Genomic DNA, 23,403 nt, shown 5'->3' on the forward strand with positions numbered 1-23,403 from the left:
ATAGCATTAACGTTCTACTGTTTAAATCTATAAATAATTTTCTTATTTTACGCTACTTTTTTCACTTTTCAGGGTAAATTCATAAGAATAAATTTCGACGCGTCAGGTTTTATAGCAGGTGCCAATATAGAAACATATTTATTAGAAAAGTCAAGAGCTATAAGACAAGCGAAGGATGAGAGAACATTCCATATCTTCTATCAGCTCCTAGCTGGTGCCACACCACAACAGAGAGCAGAATATATATTAGAAGACCCCAAAAGCTACTTCTTCCTGATAAATGGGGCCTTACCGGTACCAGGAATTGATGACGCCGCAGAGTTCCAGGCGACGATCAAATCGATGAACATCATGGGCATGAACATGGAAGACTTCAATTCGATATTCAAAATTGTGTCTGCCGTACTTTTGTTCGGTTCGATGCAATTTAAGCAAGAAAGAAATTCAGACCAGGCCACCCTTCCAGATAACACAGTCGCTCAAAAGATCGCACACTTGCTTGGTAAATAACTTTTCCCTGTGATTATAAATATAAAATCACTTTCGTATTGTTTACATTTCTTAAAAACATTTTTCAATTTCTTTCCAGGTCTTTCCGTCACGGATATGACAAAAGCTTTCTTGAAGCCGAGGATCAAAGTTGGTCGCGATTTCGTTACGAAAGCACAAACGAAAGAGCAAGTCGAGTTTTCAGTTGAAGCAATCAGTAAAGCCTGCTACGAAAGGCTTTTCAGATGGCTTGTTAATAGAATTAACAGGTCACTTGACAGAACTAAGAGACAAGGTGCTTCCTTCATCGGCATACTCGATATGGCCGGTTTTGAAATATTCGAATTGAACTCCTTCGAACAATTGTGCATTAATTACACAAATGAAAAACTTCAACAGCTCTTCAATCACACTATGTTCATATTAGAACAAGAGGAATATCAGAGAGAAGGCATTGAATGGAAATTCATTGACTTTGGTCTCGACTTGCAACCGACAATCGACTTAATTGACAAGCCTATGGGAATTATGGCTTTGCTCGATGAAGAATGTTGGTTCCCGAAAGCAACGGACAAGACATTCGTGGAAAAACTTGTGTCTGCCCATTCAGTACATCCCAAATTCATGAAGACAGACTTCCGTGGAATAGCTGACTTTGCTATTATCCATTACGCCGGTAAAGTAGATTATTCCGCCGCTCAGTGGTTGATGAAGAACATGGATCCATTGAACGAGAACGTCGTCTCGCTTCTGCAGTCATCTCAGGATCCTTTCGTATGCCACATCTGGAAGGACGCAGAAATAGTCGGCATGGCGCAACAGGCGATGACTGACACACAATTCGGTGCTAGAACGAGAAAGGGTATGTTCAGAACAGTTTCACAGCTGTACAAGGAACAGCTGACGAAACTCATGGCCACCCTCCGCAATACGAACCCTAACTTTGTCAGGTGTATCATTCCGAATCACGAAAAGAAAGCTGGTAAGATCGAAGCGCCGTTAGTTCTCGACCAGCTCAGGTGCAATGGTGTGTTGGAAGGTATCAGGATTTGCAGACAGGGCTTCCCCAACAGAATACCATTCCAAGAATTCAGACAGCGATACGAGTTATTGACGCCGAACATAATTCCAAAGGGTTTCATGGATGGCAAGAAGGCGTGCGAGCGTATGATCGAAGCTTTAGAACTTGACCACAATTTGTACCGCGTCGGTCAGTCGAAGATATTCTTCAGAGCTGGAGTGCTCGCTCACCTTGAAGAGGAAAGAGACTACAAGATAACGGACTTGATAGTGAACTTCCAAGCGTTCTGCAGAGGTTATTTGGCGAGGAGAAATTACCAGAAGAGATTGCAACAGCTGAATGCCATCCGAATTATTCAGAGGAATTGTGCCGCTTATCTTAAGTTGAGAAACTGGCAGTGGTGGAGATTATACATTAAGGTCAGTATTTTTTTATACTAGTGATAGGTATTGTTTATATGAAGAAAGGCTAATTATAATATAGATTTTCTCACGGTAAAATATGTTTTGAAAACATTTGAGTCCTTATAATAAACACACAAGTGAATAACACCTGTCATAGATTTCTTGTTATCATTTCATTGTTTTGTAACTGTGAATAATTCCTTAATAGAATGGTTTGTTATTATAGGCTGATTTATTCTTTCATTTAACCATATATTTTTCGAATTGAATATTTATCTAATTGCACCAATACGTATTATTGATTATCAGATTTGTTCTCAAACTACTAAAAAACCCTAAAATATGATTCTGTGTTCCAGGTGAAACCTCTCCTCGAAGTGACGAAACAAGAAGAGAAGTTGACCCAGAAGGAGGATGAGTTACGTCAGATCCGCGACAAGCTGGACTCGCAGATGAAGCGGTGCCAGGAGTACGAGGCGAAGTACCAGCAGGCCAGCGCTGAGAAGACGCAACTTGCAGAACAACTGCAGGTACGAGATAAGCTTGGTTTTTAGTCGTATGGAAATTGTTTTTTATTTAAACCGTTACTATTCTTATTTAAACTAATAGTAGTGGTATAATGGCTGTTATCATTATTATGCGTCAAAAAAATTATCTGGTCACAAAAGATTTAGCTTAAATGTTTCCTTCTTATAAAACTCTGTTTAAATATTGATCTGTTTCATTTTAAAAATATTTTTTGTAAGATATATCTGATCCTGTGTTTTTCCCATGGATTAAAAACTTACCTTTTTACTCTTGCATTTCTATCACATTAGAAAATTACTTTTCTTTTCTCGTCTAAACGTCTTGTCTTAAATTATATTATGCTGTACCTTCCAGGCGGAACTAGAGCTGTGCGCGGAAGCAGAGGAGAGTCGAGCTCGAGCAGCAGCTCGTAAGCAGGAGCTGGAGGAGCTGCTGCACGACCTGGAGGGGCGCATCGAGGAGGAGGAGGAGCGGAGCAACGCGCTGCAGCAGGAGAAGAAGCGGCTCCAGCTGAATATACAGGTTTGTGGCGATAGGTAAAAAGATACTAGGACGGTCGGTCATTAACAACTTTGTGCATTAAATGCATAACATTCAAAATATGCACTGCGAATATTAGATTATTTTCGAAAAGACGACCCAATGAACGTGATGAAAGTCAATTCTAGTTAAGAATATCTTCTAGTGATTGGTTGAATCGGGCTTGTGATATCGAAAGCTGAATGTTGCAAGACCTACGCGCTCAATCAAACAGTTCTTATACATTTCTTACAAAATTATCTTGAATAATCATAGTTAATCTTGTCCAATGTCAATTTATTAAATATGAAAGCTTTAACTAAATATTCAATTTTCCACTCGCAGGATCTAGAAGAGCAGCTGGAAGAAGAAGAAGCAGCTCGGCAGAAGCTGCAGCTTGAGCGTGTGCAATGCGACGCGAAGCTAAAGAAGCTGGAGGAGGACCTCGCCCTCACAGAGGACACCAACCAGAAGCTGAGCAAGGAGAAGAAGGTGTGTGTTTGTTTTAGATGAGGGTAGACGAAAAAAAATTAAGCTATAACTACCCACATTCGTAAAAGTAAAAGTTTATAGATTCGTAAAAGTTGATTTGTTGGTAAGGTTTCGAAGTTATTAAAATAATAAATAAATTTTCACACACGGCACAAATAAAACAATGTTGAGTTCTAAAATAATATTACAGAAAACATTGTATTTTTTGCATTCTACTGAATGTTTTATGAATTTAAATAATATTGTTATAGAAAGCATTTAATGATTTGCTAAATGTATTAGATTACATTGAATAAATTAATTAAATTGCAATGCTGCAAAAAGAAATCATCATTTCTGATGTACCACTAGTTCCACTACATAGTACCTATAAAACAAAGTCGCTTTCTCTGTCCCTATGTCCCTATATATGCTTAAATCTTTTGAACTATGCAACGGATTTTGATGCGGTTTTTGAAGTGAAACTTCTTTATCGGGGTTGGAAAAAAATTTAGTGTAACATTTTTTCGTTACGCGCCATCTTGTATCATCATCATCGCCATCCGTTACACGCGTGATTGGCGTATTTCTGTAAAGTTGCATATAGTAAATTATTTTTTGAAAAATAAGGTCATAAAGAAGTTTCACTTCTTACGTGTGTACATTAGTACACGCACACATTTTTTTTAATAGATAGAGTGATTCAAGAGGAAGGTTTTAGTATATAATTTATTATGTTTTAGACAAAGCGGGCGAAGCCGCGGGCGGAAAGCTAGTATTTGTATATTTTCTTTGATGTATATTTTTAAATATATCGTTATTACAGATACTAGAAGAGCGCGCAAACGATCTCTCGCAAGCACTCGCCGAGGAGGAGGAAAAGGCGAAACATTTGAGCAAACTCAAGACGAAACAAGAGTCTGCCATCGCAGAGTTGGAAGAGAAATTGCTTAAGGTAATGAATACATATATCTATTTTATTATGTTTAAATATTATAAAATTAATATTTTATAAAGCAATTAAGTGTAATATTTTGGTCAATGATATATTTAATGTATTTAATTGTGTTCTTGCAAGAAATGGCATTTTTAAATCTCAACAAAATAAAAAAATATCTAGACATATTATGTTATCGGTTGATTTTATTACAATATTATAAAATTTTAATCATACACGGATGTTTTCTTTTTCGAAATAATACGTGTGTTGTATTTTTCCAGGACCATCAAATGAGGCAAGAGGTGGAGAGAGCCAAGCGAAAGATGGAGACGGAATTACAAGATGTCAAGGAACAACTCGTTGAGAAGAAGGCGCAGATTGAAGAAATACAGATTGTTTTGGGTGAGTACTTTTAAGTATCTTATATCATTTCATAGATTTTATTTGGAGAGTGAATGTGAATATGTGTATTTTTGTTTAAGTTATGAAATATAAAATTTTTTTGGGTGTTGTGATTTAAACAAAGACACACCATTTCATTAAAATTAATATAATAGGATCTTACGTTTCTGGAATACAATTTTTTATTTATCTATTGTGTAAATAAATGAAAGTCACTTATCAAAGTCACTTATTTAAATTCAGGTTATACATCCTTGTTAGTACAGTCCATTAAATGTTATATTATTTTTCAATTAAACAATAAATTTAATTAATTTCTCGTAATGACATTTAAAAAATATTAATTTATTATCTGTCTTACAGCGAAACGCGAAGAAGAACTAGCCGCCGCGATCAGCCGCGTGGACGAGGAAAGTGCTCTCCGAGCGAGCGCACAAAAGGCCGCACGTGAGGCAGAAGCCGCACTTGCCGAGGCACATGACGACCTCGAGGCGGAGAGGAATGCTAGAACTAAAGCCGAGAAGTTGAGGAGGGACCTTAATGAGGAGCTGGAGGCCCTGAAGAGTGAACTGCTGGACTCGCTTGATACTACAGCTGGTAAGTAATTAGTTGGTTGGTAGAAAAGGCCGCACGTGAGGCAGAAGCCGCATGTAAGGAAGAGGCTGCACGTGAGGCAGAATTTACGTGGTTTTCCGGCACAGAAGCTACTTCACTGTCAAGTATCATCAAAATCCGTCCAGTGGTGTGCACAGAATAAAAACGTACATTTATTTATTAGGAATTATTATTGTACTTCTCTTACCGCATAAATAAAAATTATGCTACACATTGAGTAAATATTTAACAAAATAATCTTTAATAATAAACCCTTCAGAAACCTAATACAACTTGCCATTCATTTCAGCACAACAAGAACTCCGCTCCAAGCGGGAACAAGAGGTGGCAGTACTGAAGCGAAGCCTGGAGGAAGAAGCGGCATCTCACGAGGCATCATTAGCTGACCAGAGACACAAGCACTCGCAAGAGCTGCAGCTGCTCAACGAACAGCATGAACAGCTTAAGAAGACTAAAGCTGGTGAGTTAACACACTACGAGGTCTATAGTACAGGGCGCATAACTTGGCGAGAGAAGTTAGGTGCTAAAACTAGTTTGGAAAAAGAAGAGTCACATGAGGAGACACAAGCACTCGCAGGAGTTGCACCTGCAGCATGAGCAGCATGAACAGCTCAAGAATACTAAAGCTGGTGAGTTTAGTAGTCCCTGGCAAATAAATTGGCCCGAAAGTTTTGGTACTAAAGCGAAGCTTCAAAAAAGAGAGAGAGTCGCAACGCGGACTTTAAGGAAAATTTACTCGAAAAAATTAATATTAACATTGCGAAACTCGGTCCCCGAAACTAGTAATCAAAGTTTTCCCGTAAAATAACTTGGAAAAGAGATACCGTCTAATGTGATTTACAACAATTTTTTTAAGATACATACAATAGAAAATATAAAAGAGCACCTAAAAACTTAACCCATTGAGCCCCAAGCGGTCCGATCGGTCCCAGACACAATAGATTTTCTATTGTGTCTGTGGTTCCAGGGCCCTGAGTTATTAAAAGTAATATAAAATAATTAATTAAAACAACCGGAAAAGTATCCAGACAAACCCATTTTTACGAATCAATATGATATTTAATTATTCAATCGATTTCTTTCAAGGTAAAATCTTTTTGGTAGTAAAAACGCTATACTTATTATGTCTGGTTGGTACACACTTCTTTTTTCGAACGTTTGTCACGTCACAATTGACAAATCAAACTTTGATTGTACAAAACTTTTATGCGGTGTATTTTTTCGTAAATTTTGAATGTGTTTTTATTTATTTTTTTATCATGGCGAACAAGGAGCGTAGACAGAAGAATGTTAAATTCGGTTTGTCGAAAGATGATAATTATGAAATTGAGAACTTGTGTCCCCATGAGGAGGGAAATGCGTTTAGTTCGACCAGAGACTATTGGCAGCACATGTGCCAGGGTTCGTCTCCCGATAGGAAACAGGATTTGGCTATGCAGTGTAAATGTTAGTTTTTGTATTGGAGGGAAATTTATGAGTCGAAATCAAAGTGGTTAGGTATCGAAGGTTTCAAGATAAAAACATGACATTTATGTAAATAATGAAGCTAGTTTTTGATTTCATCACAGCACATGTAAAAATGTTTTAGGATTTTTGTAATAACGTGCCCAGGTAATACTTGACAAAAAAAAAAGTAATCACACATATGCGTATTTTTTTTCATTGTCTTGTATTTCTTCTTATTGATTTATTTTCGTTTATGATTTACACAGATTAGGCCACGGTTGGGTTTTGCTGCTTCTATTTGTCAGTTCAATCTTATTTTCTATTATGTTTTGTGACATTATTGCTGATATTTTAATTATATTGTATTTTAACAGCCCTAGAGAAAGCGAAAGCAACACTCGAAGCGGAAAACGCGGACTTAGCAACGGAACTAAAGAGTGCAAGCGCGGCCCGCGCGGACGGCGAGCGGCGCCGCAAGCAGGCGGAGGCACAGCTTCAGGACTTGGCTGCTAAGCTGCAAGATGTCGAGCGGGCTAGGTGAATACGATATGTTTCTTGTTGACTCTTGTTTTGACGTGATAACGTTTATAAAATCGTTTTAGTCGGGTGACATGTTCAGAAACTTGTGTCACACCAAAACCTCACGAGCGCGATCGCAGGTATAACGAGAGAGAGACGGACCGATCTCCCGTCCCATCTCGAGCGCTGCCACCAATAAGACGTTATCACGTAAAAATCTCGATCGTAAACCTACTTAACAAACAACCAATTTTTTTCTTCTCATCTCTTTTTTGTGTCGCTTTTTGGTGAAAAAAAGTTTGTAATGTGATAAAAAAGATGATTAATACGAAATAATTTGTACTTTGTTTAGCATTTTCATAAATTAATTACTGTTTTTAATATAAATTCAGTTTTAGTTGGAACAAGGCGGCCAATTTTAATATTTTCCTATTCAATATTGTTCAATTTATGACAAAAATGTGCAGAGATTTAATTATGTCTTAATATCCCTTGTGGCATATCTGAATTTGATCCTTCGAGCCGGATCTACTTCAATTTTGGCTCTCTAAGGCACTTTTCTCATTCCCAAACGTGCTTATCCAATCTACACACGTTATACTTAGAGCCGATTTTTCAATGCCAGCCCCCCTAGACAAGTGGCTTTCTATTAGCGTAAAGTTCAATAGAATAGATTATGAATGTATGAGATTGACGTAATCAATCGTCGTCGTCGTCGTAATCAAACGTCAATCTCATACATTCATAATCTATTCTATTGAACTTTACGCTAATAGAAAGCCACTTGTCTAGGGGGGCTGGATAGAACTTATCCGTCCAATAAAGTATTATACGATAATATTAAAATGTCACGTAAACTGTCCAATACGGGCAATTAGAATACGTTTTTAAAATGGTAGTGTTATACATTATTCGACGAATAAGTTTTAACCAAGGATTGAAAAATCAGCCCTTACCAATATTTGGCACCAGGTCGGAAGTATCAGAAAAGTGCGTGCGGCTACAAAGCGAGGCGGAACAAGCGCTGGCGCAGCTGGAGCAAGCTGAGCTGAAGGCGTCCGCGGCTGCGAAGCACGCGGCCACAGCTACCGCGCAGCATGCTGAGGCACAGGTAAAAAAAGACGGGTTGCACTGGGGGAGTGCCGGCAGAAGTGAAAACTTGATTATTATTAACGTTGAGCATGTTTGATATTTTGGAATGGTATCCGTCTTACGCTTTTTCGATCAGGTCACGTGTCCTGACGCGAGTTTAAGATTTTATACCCATTACAGAAAAAGTGCTCAACGCCGCTAAAGAAGTTTTCACTTCAATAATTTGTTAAATAATTAATACCCTTCATAAAGGTTGAATATTTGGTAATGTAAATGATAATCCAGCGAAATATATTACACGCGGTTTAACTTGATGAAAGTTGTTACCATGTTGCGATCTGAACTAAAAACGTTTATTTGGTAAATTTAATGTAAATTTGTTTTGTAAAGTTGAAAGTTTGAAAGTAATCTATAAATAAAATAAATAAAAATGCATCGATACGAAAGCTATTTCGATTAATTTGAGATTTTTTTATTTTCATAAAATTGTGTTTACTATGTACAAAATAGCCTTTAATTAATTGACTTAAAAATGTATTGACTCTTAATATTTTACAGGCACTACTAGAAGAGGAAACGAAACAGAAGTTAGCTCTACAGACCCGGTTGCGCAACGTTGAGCAACAGTTGGAGCAGGCGCGCGACCAGCTCGAGGAGGAGGAGGAGGCCAAGAGGAACTTGGAGAAGCAGGTAAGGGAACATTAATAATATGATTGAGTTAAGGCTTTGTCAGACAGGACGCGTACTTAGCGCGCGTCAGAGCGTTAAGTTGACGCCGCGATATGACGCTAAGATGTGTTCTACTACCATCGTAGAATACCGTCAAACAGAGCGCCGGCGCTAGCAGAACGCAACGCTCTGTCGCGGCGTTAGGACGCTTTAACGTCGGGTGTTGTATTTTTTAACAAATTTTATTTTAGCGTCGGAGTTAATAGGCGTAAAATAATAACAAAATACTGCATATTGACCGAAAATTTGATAGAATTGCTTAGAAAATATCCATGCTTATATAATACGAAGGATAGTTCATATAAACTATAAAGATATATCAATAAAGGCAAAATTGTGGGCACAAATCGGAGAAGAAATTAATGAAACTGGTAAGTAAAAAATTCTTCCGACTCCGGAGTTAATATCGCTGTACCTTGTTTTGTTCGTAAGTAATAATTATGTAAACAACATGCAGCTTTAATAATATCAATTGCTGTGTCCTAACGCGCGCTAAAGCGTTCTGTTTGACGAAGCCTCGCGCGACGTTAAAACAGGACGCTGCAGCGCTACTACGCAGCGCTAAAATACGCGTCCTATCTGACAAAGCCTTTAGATTCATAGTTAAATTTATTGTAGTCTTAAATTAAAAGGATTTTTTTAAACATTTTCTATGTTAAGGTGATTGCTACGATCTGTTCCCAGCCAATGTCCCGCTAGATGGCGCTGAATTCTACATTTCTAGTTTATTTGAGTTTTTGCGTAATTGGAAAAGATTAAGGTCGTAGGAATAGTCATGGCGATTACTGAATATTATATTTTATTTAAATATGTCATATCATTGCCTTAAAATCCACCCAATTCGGTAAAACCATGCGTTTTAACATCTGTCATTGCATACAGGGTCGTTTACACACACAGACGTATACAAAAATGATAAAGATTTAACTCTAGATGGCGTGAATCGTGAAACACAGACGTATACAAAAATGATAAATAAAGATTTAACTCTAGATGGCGTGAATCTAAAACAAGTTTTCCATTTTTCTGTATGGGTAGACAAAACTTAAAAACGCCACCTGCTACGGTTTATATTATGAACGATTAGCTTTCCGCCCGCATTTTAAAAAAAACCCGCATAGTTCCCGTTCCCGTGGGATTTCCGGGATAAAACCTATTCAATGTGTCCAAGTTACGTTCTATATGTGTGCTCAATTTCATTGTAATCGGTTCAGTAGTATTTGCGTGAAACACACACATACACATCCTCACAAACTTTCGCATTAGTAGGAAGTAGGATTGTTATAAAAATAAAAGTTATATTTGTTGGTGTAAGTAAACTATTTTATTGTAATTTTGGGAAATAAATAATGTCAAAATTGATTACAATAAAAAGCAGTTTTATTTTATTACATTACACTATTGTTTTTTTTATCAAAACATGTATTTGAAGAAGAATATACCGATCCATGCCTATTCACTCAAAACTAATAACACTAATGATAAGTAAATTATTTCAGTAACATTTTTTTTTTTTTTAAAGGCACCCGTCATCACAGGGTGTTCGCGCCACCTCTGGATTATAGTCCAGAGACATTTTTTGCTTTTTATTTATTTTTTTTGTATGGATAATATTAAATTACAATTAAGAAATACCATATAACATACTACTTTAAAACAAGATAAAAAATACTGGATTAAATTACAAATAAGTAACTTTTACTAAAACATAGTAACATATGATTTTGCTTTTAGCTAGTAAGCATGTATGCCTAATGAAGTATTTTTCACCTTCTGGTTTTACAGTAAATACAAAATAAAAAGAAATATACAGTGGTTATGTAGATTCTATACAAACTACAACCAAAATACAATTATAACAAAAATCGTTTGACTTGTGATTTCACTCTCTGCCTTGAAACTTCCTGTCTTGAAACCACTGCTACACTGGTGCTGCAAAGAAAACATACTAAATATATTTGTTACTTTTTGACAAATACTGTTTGGCATTCATTTCAAACGGTTGTACCATCAATCTCCAAAACTTGACGGTACCTCCACTGCACTCTCTGCCTTGAAACTTCCTGTCTTGAAACCACTGCTACACTGGTGCTGCAAAAAAAACATACTAAATATATTTGTTACTTTTTGACAAATACTGTTTGGCATTCATTTCAAACGGTTGTACCATCAATCTCCAAAACTTGACGGTACCTCCACTGCACTCTCTGCCTTGAAACTTCCTGTCTTGAAACCACTGCTACACTGGTGCTGCAAAGAAAACATACTAAATATATTTGTTACTTTTTGACAAATACTACAACCAAAATACAATTAGAACAAAAATCATTTGACTTGTTGATTTCACTCTCTGCCTTGAAACTTCCTGTCTTGAAACCACTGCTACACTGGTGCTGCAAAGAAAACATACTAAATATATTTGTTACTTTTTGACAAATACTGTTTGGCATTCACTTCAAAATGGTAGTACCATCAATCTCCAAATTTGCTCTAAAATAAAAATCGCCTTCTATTCTTTGCTTGAATTTTCAATTGATGTTGCAGGAGCATTTTTCACTGGAATAATAATATAATTTATTATATCTAAATATAATATTTTTTATTCAGATCTTTTCACGTAAAGGAGGCCTGTGTCCCACCAGTTGGAACATATTGATGGGCTTTATGAAGTAAATAAAACTGTGAGTGTACATACCATTCAAATCTATACATTTCGCATTTTTTTGAACACGTCTCAATATTATTTCAGGCAGAATACAGTTTTTAAAAAATTCAGATAATTTGGGCATCATATTACTGATAAATTCATTATCTCGACAAACTTCTATTACAGTCAAAGGTTTAGTGACTGAAATAAAACATATGAAGTAGCACTTATTCATTTTGCTGACACGCATTTGTCCTTGGATCTGAAATAAAATTTGAATATAGTAAGAAATTTCACATTATACCTATTAGTGTCTTGTTTAGAATTTTAATGTGTCATGTAATAGAATTTTAATTTACTTGATGGTAATAATCATGCTTTTTATTCATGACTAAAACATTATTATCCAGTTTTAGAGGAAAATTCTTCTTTTCTAGTGCAGCTGCTTCTAGGCTTTGATCTCTCCTAGCTAATGATGGAAAGCACTTGATCTCAACAATAGCTCTCTCATTTTCAATTATACCTGTAGCAAATTATCATAAAATATAAAACACTGAGAAAACACTGTTTTTTTTTTCTCGCAATTATAACTACATAGTTATTATCTTTGCTAAACACGAAGATTGAAGTTTGATAAAGAAAAACTTACCATCTGGACTACCTGCTAAAAATCCAAATTCTTCATCAATAAAAAGACCTGAAGGTCTGACAATTTTATTATATTGTTGCATGAACATGCTTTTTGCTACATTCTCATATTGCTGCCCATATAACATATCTTTCGTGCAAATATTCTTTTTATACAGAATATCCTTTACATGATTGTGGCATGGCGTGGTGGTACGGCGTTTGCAAACCTGTGAAGAGAAATATCCAGAAAAACTAAATGCATGTTATGGTTTACTTTAGAAATGTTAATTTTCTAGATATTTTACCAGAAATATATGTTTATATACATTTCTGCTAACATCATTATCACACCACACAACTCACCATTCCAAATTGACTGGCAGTCAAACGGTCACTCCTATGAGTATTATATAAATCATTATCATGCTGTCCTACAGTGGAGATTTCAATCAAAGCAATGTCTTCTGGTGACTTTTGGAATTCTGTTAGCCGTTCTTCACACTGTATTTTCAACTGTGCTTCATCAATATCAATAGGATCACAAGCTTCGGGTCCATAGTGCTTATCTGGTTGGGATTTCTCTCTTGGAGCAAATAATCGTTTGCGTGTCGAAGATTGCTGTCGTATTCTGCTCTGTTCCTTCCGTTTTATGTACTTTTTAAAATGTGTCCCTGGACTCTGTGTGGTCTGCTTTTTCCATGCAGTTTCATGCCATTTGTGTCCCTTAGCAAGTGATAGGCCTGAAAACATATTTAAATGTTATATTTCAAAAAAGACATGTTGCATATTGCATATAAATTAGAATAAATGGGCTGGAGAATAATGATATTCCATAGCCACAATCAAAGAATTTCTTGCTGGTTCTAATAATTCCTGACTGTTATTACTGTATATTTACCTGCCACATGAACACGCCGCTGGTAAGAACCCCCTTTTCCTAAACTTATTCGTTTTCCACAGTTGAATTTGTTTATTACGCTCATAAAGTTTTCTGCCACATTTGTTGTCTCATTAGACAAACGACCTGCCTTCAAAGCAATTTTTTCATTGGCTGCATAAATCAGAGCCCACACCTCTGGAGCATTATTTTTCAGACTTTCTACATGATTTTCTTCCCTCTTTTCACTTCCATCTGTTAATGTTTTATTGACATTGCAGTAATAATCCTTGCAGTTTTCATGTACTCCGAATACATGAAGTGGGACATTTCTCAAATCTGCTGCCATAGCAGTATGCTCACTGCTACACATGATAATTTTCCGTGCTACTAGTGTAAGCTTCATCACCTTCGGCTTCAGAATATTTCGCCCAGAAAGAGGGAGTTTAGTGTTGGCCAAGATCTAAAAAGCACAAAATATAAATACAGAATTCACTGATCTTGAATTTGACTTTACAAATTTGATTTATTAATTTACCTTGTAGAGTGCACTGGTATAGTTTTTGATAACATGATTCTTGCATTCAATTTTTTTTATTATGTTCCCATATGACACTTTCTCTTTCAATTTTGCAAACACCGAGGAGTCTCCGTCACCAATAAAACTCAAATAGCGAAGTTGATGTATTTCTTCACTCTTTTGAAAACCTTCCACAATAATATCTGATTCCATTGCTGTAGATGGTCCAGTAAAATTTTTGCAGCAGTTATGTGCTTTCATATCCAGGTTTCTCCTCTCATAATATTGACATGTATAACAATATTTGTTTCTAACACCAAGAAATAGACATTTTTTAGTTTCTTTACCAATAATGCAGGCCTGGAAATGAAAAGCAACACTCGTAAAAATAATGTACATAACAAAAATGTCATAAAGAACTAAATTTGTTTTAGTAAAATATTAACTTACCATACCAGATGATGAATTAAAGTTATGCCCATATGACCTTTTCAACCATCCTCCATCTACATATACAGTAACAAATGGAACACCGTCTGAAGACACATGACCTTTTTGTATTGCAATTGATCTCTCTTGTTCACCAGCTATTTTAATTTCCTCTGTCAAATGTTCAAACCACACACTGCCTAATTTTTTTTCAATACGACGAAATTTGTTAGCTGACATTGTTGGAATATCCATAAGACTTGTGATATGAGCTGCTTGAGTGTAGAAGCTACCAGATGTGACAGTTGCCCACACAAATGCAGTATTTATTTTATCACTGCTCTCCGTAAAATGCCTCCACACTTTATCACACATACTGCACTTGAAAATCAATTCACTTCTAAATCCATCAAGCCTTTCACTAACAAATTCAATTTGTGAAGATTCACACATATTTCGATGTCTTTCCATAAGAAATGCCCACTGTATTACATGCTTCAAGTCCACAATGCGATACCCAGATATTCCAGATAAACATTTATTTTGACAAGGTTCCACAATCAATTGAAATGAATCAATTTCCGGATCAGGTTGCGGCCAATGAATCTCTACAGGTTCAACCACAGGTTCAGCTGTCATTGTGCTAGTACTAGGAACACTGTAGGTGGCCTCTAGGCGGATTTTCGGTTTTACACGAGCATATGTTCTTAGTTGTGTATTCTGGGTACTGAAAGAAAAGAAACAAATTGTGATCTAACCATAATAAAAGTATAATACGTATATCCTAGATCTATTTTCTCCTTTATCAATATTTCGTGGGTTTTTTACGCCATCTTATGGTTTTAGACTAAAAGCAGCACACATGACAACTTACTGACCCTACATAACTATAAGAAGATCCCTTTGTAAATGAGTATAATATTACAACTCGATTATCTCGAAAACTATCAACCTTAGAGAAAAAATACAAAGAATAAAAAGGGTTTATTTTAGGCTATTCTTGCCGATAAAACCATAAAAAATAGGTATTATATAGACTAAAAAAAAAATTCTAAATTTCGTCTAAGTCCAGATCCCATTGTAAATGAGTATATTATAACTCGATTATCTCGAAAACTATCAACCTTAGAGAAAAAATACAAAGAATAAAAAGGGTTTATTTTAGCCTATTCTTGCCGATAAAACCATAAAAATAGATGTTATACTGACTAAAAAAAAAAATTTCAAAATTTCGTCTGTCCAGATCCCTAGCGCCCCCAAGGCTACACTCCGACCCGTCATCAAAATGGCGGCCAGGCGCATTAGCAATTTGCGGGGATTATACCTACATGTAGTGTTCCTTTTATGAGCAACAATAAACCATGCATAATTGATACATACATTATAGAGTTATCTATGACGATTTCTTCATTCACTGGCTTCTTCTTCGTTTCTTCAGTACGCCAAACTTTCACACGGCTGTAATACAATATATGAATGAATCTTTTGCATGCCGAAAATGTAGGTAGGTAAATAAATAGATACCTCGTGTCATCGTGAAATAGCGCGAAATCCCTACATCCAAACTTGGCCGTGTTTACGTCTTCGTAACTAATTCTGTTTCTGGCTTCTTAGCCAGAAACAGAATTAGTTGTATTATGCAGGTTCACTTACCTCCCTTCACCATAATATCTCTTCATTGAACTTCGAACTCGTTTCAAAGATTTGCGCGCCCCCGAATATCCGTGTTGCCTGTACGACGCCTTGCTTGTTCGAACAGACATTTTAGGCGTAATCTAAATCTGAAAACAAATGAAAAACAAATGAAAAACGAAAGAATGCTTACTTTTAGACACTCAGTATTTGAATAAAATATAATAATATCGTAAGTCACAACCATATGTATTGAAAGATCGCAATTCGCAAGTGAATTGAAGAAAGATACCTAGGGTACTTACCTAGTCAGAATCCTTTATGATTGAGTTGCGTTCTGAAATAAGATCTAGAAAAATAAAATATTACAGTAAAATTTACTTATCTTTATATTTCAATGTTATCTTTATATACCTGGTATAAATGGCCGACGAATAAAAAAAAATCTTATTAGATTAGCGATTTATTTTAATTACGGAACAAAAAAAAAGGATTGTAAGTAACTGAATTATGTTTGTTTCTGAACGCACCATAAGTTTTCGACAGGTACGTAAAGCTGGCGATGAAAAATTAGCGAAATTAAAAAAAAACAACACCAGAATTTGTTGCTTATTTGTTGCTAATTAGTTGCTATAATGACGATTTTGTTGCTCAACCCGTTCGCTGAAAATCAGCAACAGTTCTAGCTTAACGTTAAGGTAGCGTGCAGAAATCGGAATAAGGGATGGATCGTTCCAAAAATGCAGATGAATTTGTTGCTAATTTGTTGCTGCATAAAAACAGTGAAAATATTAAATTTTTTTCATTGGCGCCAAAAATAACACTGGCCATGTCAACTTAATTGTCGATTTTCGGTAGTGAAACATAAAAAAAAATTTGTTACTCCTCACATCGTTCACAAGCAAAGTGTACAGAGCCAGCAACAAAATAGAAACCGGAAGTAGAGTTAATTTTGAAACCGGTTTGCTAGAAAATCGTCCACGCCAGCTTAACTGTCGATTTTCGGTAGTGAAACATAAAAAAAAAAATTGTTGCTCCTCACATCGTTCACCGGCACAGTGTACAGAGCCAGCAACAAAATAGAAACCGGAAGTAGAGTTAATTTTGAAACCGGTTTGCTAGAAAATCGTCCACGCCAGCTTAACTGTCGATTTTCGGTAGTGAAACATAAAAAAAAAATTTGTTGCTCCTCACATCGTTCACCGGCACAGTGTACAGAGCCAGCAACAAAATAGAAACCGGAAGTAGAGTTAATTTTGAAACCGGTTTGCTAGAAAATCGTCCAAGCCAGCTTAACTGTCGATTTTCGGTAGTGAAACATAAAAAAAAAATTTGTTGCTCCTCACATCGTTCACCGGCACAGTGAACAGAGCCAGCAACAAAATAGAAACCGGAAGTAGAGTTAATTTTGAAACCTGTTTGCTAGAAAATCGTCCACGCCAGCTTAACTGTCGATTTTCGGTAGTGAAACATAAAAAAAAAATTTGTTGCTCCTCACATCGTTCACCGGCACAGTGTACAGAGCCAGCAACAAAATAGAAACCAGAAGTAGAGTTAATTTTGAAACCGGTTTGCTAGAAAATCGTCCACGCCAGCTTAACTGTCGATTTTCGGTAGTGAAACATAAAAAAAAAAATTTTTGCTCCTCACATCGTTCACCGGCACAGTGTACAGAGCCAGCAACAAAATAGAAACCGGAGGTAGAGTTAATTTTGAAACCGGTTTGCTAGAAAATCGTCCACGCCAGCTTAACTGTCGATTTTCGGTAGTGAAACTTAAAAAAAAAATTTGTTGCTCCTCACATCGTTCACCGGCACAGTGTACAGAGCCAGCAACAAAATAGAAACCGGAAGTAGAGTTAATTTTGAAACCGGTTTGCTAGAAAATCGTCCACGCCAGCTTAACTGTCGATTTTCGGTAGTGAAACATAAAAAAAAATTTGTTGCTCCTCACATCGTTCACCAGCACAGTGTACAGAGCCAGCAACAAAATAGAAACCGGAAGTAGAGTTAATTTTGAAACCGGTTTGCTAGAAAATCGTCCAAGCCAGCTTAACTGTCGATTTTCGGTAGTGAAACATAAAAAAAAAATTTGTTGCTCCTCACATCGTTCACCGGCACAGTGTACAGAGCCAGCAACAAAATAGAAACCGGAAGTAGAGTTAATTTTGAAACCGGTTTGCTAGAAAATCGTCCACGCCAGCTTAACTGTCGATTTTCGGTAGTGAAACATAAAAAAAAATTTGTTGCTCCTCACATCGTTCACCGGCACAGTGTACAGAGCCAGCAACAAAATAGAAACCGGAAGTAAAGTTAATTTTGAAACCGGTTTGCTAGAAAATCGTCCACGCCAGCTTAACTGTCGATTTTCGGTAGTGAAACATAAAAAAAAATTTGTTGCTCCTCACATCGTTCACCGGCACAGTGTACAGAGCCAGCAACAAAATAGAAACCGGAAGTAGAGTTAATTTTTAAACCGGTTTGCTAGAAAATCGTCCACGCCAGCTTAACTGTCGATTTTCGGTAGTGAAACATAAAAAAAAAATTTGTTGCTCCTCACATCGTTCACCGGCACAGTGTACAGAGCCAGCAACAAAATAGAAACCGGAGGTAGAGTTAATTTTGAAACCGGTTTGCTAGAAAATCGTCCACGCCAGCTTAACTGTCGATTTTCGGTAATGAAACATAAAAAAAAAATTTGTTGCTCCTCACATCGTTCACTGGCACAGTGTACAGAGCCAGCAACAAAATAGAAACCGGAAGTAGAGTTAATTTTGAAACCGGTATGCTAGAAAATCGTCCACGCCAGCTTAACTGTCGATTTTCGGTAGTGAAACTTAAAAAAAAAATTTGTTGCTCCTCACATCGTTCACCGGCACAGTGTACAGAGCCAGCAACAAAATAGAAACCGGAAGTAGAGTTAATTTTGAAACCGGTTTGCTAGAAAATCGTCCACGCCAGCTTAACTGTCGATTTTCGGTAGTGAAACATAAAAAAAAAATTTGTTGCTCCTCACATCGTTCACCGGCACAGTGTACAGAGCCAGCAACAAAATAGAAACCGGAAGTAGAGTTAATTTTTAAACCGGTTTGCTAGAAAATCGTCCACGCCAGCTTAACTGTCGATTTTCGGTAGTGAAACATAAAAAAAAAATTTGTTGCTCCTCACATCGTTCACCGGCACAGTGTACAGAGCCAGCAACAAAATAGAAACCGGAAGTAGAGTTAATTTTTAAACCGGTTTGCTAGAAAATCGTCCACGCCAGCTTAACTGTCGATTTTCGGTAGTGAAACTTAAAAAAAAAATTTGTTGCTCCTCACATCGTTCACCGGCACAGTGTACAGAGCCAGCAACAAAATAGAAACCGGAAGTAGAGTTAATTTTGAAACCGGTTTGCTAGAAAATCGTCCACGCCAGCTTAACTGTCGATTTTCGGTAGTGAAACATAAAAAAAAAATTTGTTGCTCCTCACATCGTTCACCGGCACAGTGTACAGAGCCAGCAACAAAATAGAAACCGGAAGTAGAGTTAATTTTTAAACCGGTTTGCTAGAAAATCGTCCACGCCAGCTTAACTGTCGATTTTCGGTAGTGAAACATAAAAAAAAAATTTGTTGCTCCTCACATCGTTCACCGGCACAGTGTACAGAGCCAGCAACAAAATAGAAACCGGAAGTAGAGTTAATTTTTAAACCGGTTTGCTAGAAAATCGTCCACGCCAGCTTAACTGTCGATTTTCGGTAGTGAAACTTAAAAAAAAAATTTGTTGCTCCTCACATCGTTCACCGGCACAGTGTACAGAGCCAGCAACAAAATAGAAACCGGAAGTAGAGTTAATTTTGAAACCGGTTTGCTAGAAAATCGTCCACGCCAGCTTAACTGTCGATTTTCGGTAGTGAAACATAAAAAAAAATTTGTTGCTCCTCACATCGTTCACCAGCACAGTGTACAGAGCCAGCAACAAAATAGAAACCGGAAGTAGAGTTAATTTTGAAACCGGTTTGCTAGAAAATCGTCCACGCCAGCTTAACTGTCGATTTTTGGTAGTGAAACATAAAAAAAAATTTGTTGCTCCTCACATCGTTCACCGGCACAGTGTACAGAGCCAGCAACAAAATAGAAACCGGAGGTAGAGTTAATTTTGAAACCGGTTTGCTAGAAAATCGTCCACGCCAGCAGTAAATAATATTTATTTTATTTTATTGCATCAAATTCCTTTAACAACTGTTTATACTAAAAATACGTGAGAAAATCTAAGGTGCCCGTTTTTCTTGCAAAGAAGTGTTTACGTGCTTGAGGAGACGATAACACAATAATTATTCTTATTAATCTTCATGTACTTTGGTACACTCACCACTTCACCGTCCGAGGGTACTTCAATGACAATATTATTTTGTACGCAAAACCGCGAAAGCACTTATATATTATAATATTGTCTAAGAGCGCTTGTTCAATTTAACTATTTTGTTGCTGGCTCTGTACACTGTGCCGGTGAACGATGTGAGGAGCAACAAATTTTTTTTTTATGTTTCACTACCGAAAATCGACAGTTAAGCTGGCGTGGACGATTTTCTAGCAAACCGGTTTAAAAATTAACTCTACTTCCGGTTTCTATTTTGTTGCTGGCTCTGTACACTGTGCCGGTGAACGATGTGAGGAGCAACAAATTTTTTTTTTATGTTTCACTACCGAAAATCGACAGTTAAGCTGGCGTGGACGATTTTCTAGCAAACCGGTTTAAAAATTAACTCTACTTCCGGTTTCTATTTTGTTGCTGGCTCTGTACACTGTGCCGGTGAACGATGTGAGGAGCAACAAATTTTTTTTTTATGTTTCACTACCGAAAATCGACAGTTAAGCTGGCGTGGACGATTTTCTAGCAAACCGGTTTCAAAATTAACTCTACCTCCGGTTTCTATTTTGTTGCTGGCTCTGTACACTGTGCCGGTGAACGATGTGAGGAGCAACAAATTTTTTTTTTATGTTTCACTACCGAAAATCGACAGTTAAGCTGGCGTGGACGATTTTCTAGCAAACCGGTTTAAAAATTAACTCTACTTCCAGTTTCTATTTTGTTGCTGGCTCTGTACACTGTGCCGGTGAACGATGTGAGGAGCAACAAATTTTTTTTTTATGTTTCACTACCGAAAATCGACAGTTAAGCTGGCGTGGACGATTTTCTAGCAAACCGGTTTCAAAATTAACTTTACTTCCGGTTTCTATTTTGTTGCTGGCTCTGTACACTGTACCGGTGAACGATGTGAGGAGCAACAAATTTTTTTTTTATGTTTCACTACCGAAAATCGACAGTTAAGCTGGCGTGGACGATTTTCTAGCAAACCGGTTTCAAAATTAACTCTACTTCCGGTTTCTATTTTGTTGCTGGCTCTGTACACTGTGCCGGTGAACGATGTGAGGAGCAACAAATTTTTTTTTTAAGTTTCACTACCGAAAATCGACAGTTAAGCTGGCGTGGACGATTTTCTAGCAAACCGGTTTCAAAATTAACTCTACCTCCGGTTTCTATTTTGTTGCTGGCTCTGTACACTGTGCCGGTGAACGATGTGAGGAGCAACAAATTTTTTTTTTATGTTTCACTACCGAAAATCGACAGTTAAGCTGGCGTGGACGATTTTCTAGCAAACCGGTTTCAAAATTAACTCTACTTCCGGTTTCTATTTTGTTGCTGGCTCTGTACACTGTGCCGGTGAACGATGTGAGGAGCAACAAATTTTTTTTTTATGTTTCACTACCGAAAATCGACAGTTAAGCTGGCGTGGACGATTTTCTAGCAAACCGGTTTCAAAATTAACTCTACTTCCGGTTTCTATTTTGTTGCTGGCTCTGTTCACTGTGCCGGTGAACGATGTGAGGAGCAACAAATTTTTTTTTTATGTTTCACTACCGAAAATCGACAGTTAAGCTGGCTTGGACGATTTTCTAGCAAACCGGTTTCAAAATTAACTCTACTTCCGGTTTCTATTTTGTTGCTGGCTCTGTACACTGTGCCGGTGAACGATGTGAGGAGCAACAAATTTTTTTTTTATGTTTCACTACCGAAAATCGACAGTTAAGCTGGCGTGGACGATTTTCTAGCAAACCGGTTTCAAAATTAACTCTACTTCCGGTTTCTATTTTGTTGCTGGCTCTGTACACTGTGCCGGTGAACGATGTGAGGAGCAACAATTTTTTTTTTATGTTTCACTACCGAAAATCGACAGTTAAGCTGGCGTGGACGATTTTCTAGCAAACCGGTTTCAAAATTAACTCTACTTCCGGTTTCTATTTTGTTGCTGGCTCTGTACACTTTGCTTGTGAACGATGTGAGGAGCAACAAATTTTTTTTTATGTTTCACTACCGAAAATCGACAATTAAGTTGACATGGCCAGTGTTATTTTTGGCGCCAATGAAAAAAATTTAATATTTTCACTGTTTTTATGCAGCAACAAATTAGCAACAAATTCATCTGCATTTTTGGAACGATCCATCCCTTTTTCCGATTTCTGCACGCTACCTTAACGTTAAGCTAGAACTGTTGCTGATTTTCAGCGAACGGGTTGAGCAACAAAATCGTCATTATAGCAACTAATTAGCAACAAATAAGCAACAAATTCTGGTGTTGTTTTTTTTTAATTTCGCTAATTTTTCATCGCCAGCTTTACGTACCTGTTTTCGACGACGCGCGACGTGAACGGAGTACGAGTAGAGTTATAGGTATACCACTGAGCAAGTAAGGTATACCTACCTACTTTGATAAAACAATCTAATAATATTGTGTGTCTGTCTGAAAATTCGGAAAAGCATATTTTGCCAATATTTGCAAGTTTGTGACTACTTTCGTAGTTTAAATATAGTAGGTAAAAAACAATGGTAATGTAAATTCTAAACAAACTACTACCAAAATACAATTAGAACAAAAATCATTTGACTTGTTTATTTCACCCAGAGGCCAGAGGTGGCTCGTGACAAAATTGTATAGGTGTTCACTTGAAATAAAACAACGAAAATACAATAGCGTTAGCGGGATGATTTATTACAAAAAAATGAGCACCACATTTTATAAATGTCTATAACACTAAAAATTACAAAGTACAGGCTATTTCAAAACGAATTCAATGATTATCAATAATTAGTAAATCACCGAATTTGCATTCGCGAGCGTAGGTATCCATAGTGTTTGTCACTGACGGTCACTGACCTCTATAACTCAGTGGTGTTTGTGTGGCAACGTCGCGCGCGCAATTGCTATGGTCCGGGAGCCAGCAGCAGATTTTATGACCAAGTTCCTCTCAAGCGGTAATTAGTAAAATGCATCAGCTGATACGGGAGGCTACAACCGCTCACCCCCCCAACCGAGCGCCAGCTGACGTTCACGAGGCTTTATAATACTATACTCTCATGCGTCTGACGAATTATCTCTTGAGAGGAAATAGTTAACCAAATTTGCACCTGGCTCCCTAACCATACTGTCATGCGATGCGGCAACGTTGCGTG

General features: G+C 37.0%; 2 protein-coding genes across 12 annotated transcripts in view; one reads left to right on the forward strand and one right to left on the reverse strand.

Moving 5' to 3' along the window:
• Positions 1–23,403, forward strand: part of zip (myosin heavy chain 10) — an 81,639-nt gene that overhangs the window by 47,469 nt on the left and 10,767 nt on the right. For all 3 annotated transcript variants that reach the window (XM_090104256.1, XM_090104257.1, XM_090104255.1), the window contains exons 6-17: positions 73–502; positions 590–1,929; positions 2,274–2,444; positions 2,797–2,964; positions 3,307–3,453; positions 4,259–4,387; positions 4,654–4,774; positions 5,138–5,371; positions 5,679–5,849; positions 7,210–7,372; positions 8,327–8,465; positions 9,005–9,136. In XM_090104256.1, the coding sequence (XP_089960382.1) occupies positions 73–502; positions 590–1,929; positions 2,274–2,444; positions 2,797–2,964; positions 3,307–3,453; positions 4,259–4,387; positions 4,654–4,774; positions 5,138–5,371; positions 5,679–5,849; positions 7,210–7,372; positions 8,327–8,465; positions 9,005–9,136 (3,345 nt within the window). The remainder of the gene's footprint in view (positions 1–72; positions 503–589; positions 1,930–2,273; positions 2,445–2,796; positions 2,965–3,306; positions 3,454–4,258; positions 4,388–4,653; positions 4,775–5,137; positions 5,372–5,678; positions 5,850–7,209; positions 7,373–8,326; positions 8,466–9,004; positions 9,137–23,403) is intronic.
• Positions 10,273–16,405, reverse strand: LOC149906257 (uncharacterized). Of its 9 annotated transcripts, none has more exons than XM_090104270.1 (14): positions 15,932–16,199; positions 15,659–15,736; positions 14,300–15,005; positions 13,868–14,209; positions 13,351–13,792; positions 12,816–13,192; positions 12,472–12,679; positions 12,182–12,345; positions 11,871–12,084; positions 11,646–11,731; positions 11,510–11,568; positions 11,369–11,425; positions 11,184–11,266; positions 10,799–11,107 (listed from the first exon to the last, which is right to left on the reverse strand). In XM_090104270.1, the coding sequence occupies exons 1-10, from the start codon at positions 16,039–16,041 to the stop codon at positions 11,685–11,687; spliced, it is 2,688 nt and encodes an 895-aa protein (XP_089960396.1). In that variant the 5' UTR covers positions 16,042–16,199; the 3' UTR covers positions 10,799–11,107; positions 11,184–11,266; positions 11,369–11,425; positions 11,510–11,568; positions 11,646–11,684. The 9 variants fall into 9 exon arrangements, with proteins under 9 accessions (XP_089960397.1, XP_089960396.1, XP_089960394.1 ...); XM_090104266.1 differs by having other exon boundaries at positions 10,800–11,107; positions 11,343–11,425; XM_090104264.1 differs by adding an exon at positions 16,216–16,405 and having other exon boundaries at positions 10,801–11,107; positions 11,343–11,568; positions 15,932–16,059.

The sequence above is a fragment of the Colias eurytheme genome, chromosome 8, assembly GCF_061535395.1.
Source record: "Colias eurytheme isolate Ceu_HAF_F1 chromosome 8, ilColEury1 Martin Lab GWU primary, whole genome shotgun sequence".
NCBI classification, from domain to species: Eukaryota; Metazoa; Arthropoda; class Insecta; order Lepidoptera; family Pieridae; genus Colias; species Colias eurytheme.

What these genes read in the sequence shown, in the direction of transcription:
- LOC149906257 (XM_090104271.1), bottom strand. Translation starts at nt 16,041, where the DNA reads ATGTCTGTTCGAACAAGCAAGGCGTCGTACAGGCAACACGGATATTCG. An exon ending in CTGCCAGTCAATTTGGAATG is followed by an intron (nt 12,680 to 12,815) that starts GTGAGTTGTGTG and finishes TTCTCTTCACAG; the next exon opens with GTTTGCAAACGCCGTACCAC. An exon ending in AGCATGATTATTACCATCAA is followed by an intron (nt 12,085 to 12,181) that starts GTAAATTAAAAT and finishes ATTTTATTTCAG; the next exon opens with ATCCAAGGACAAATGCGTGT.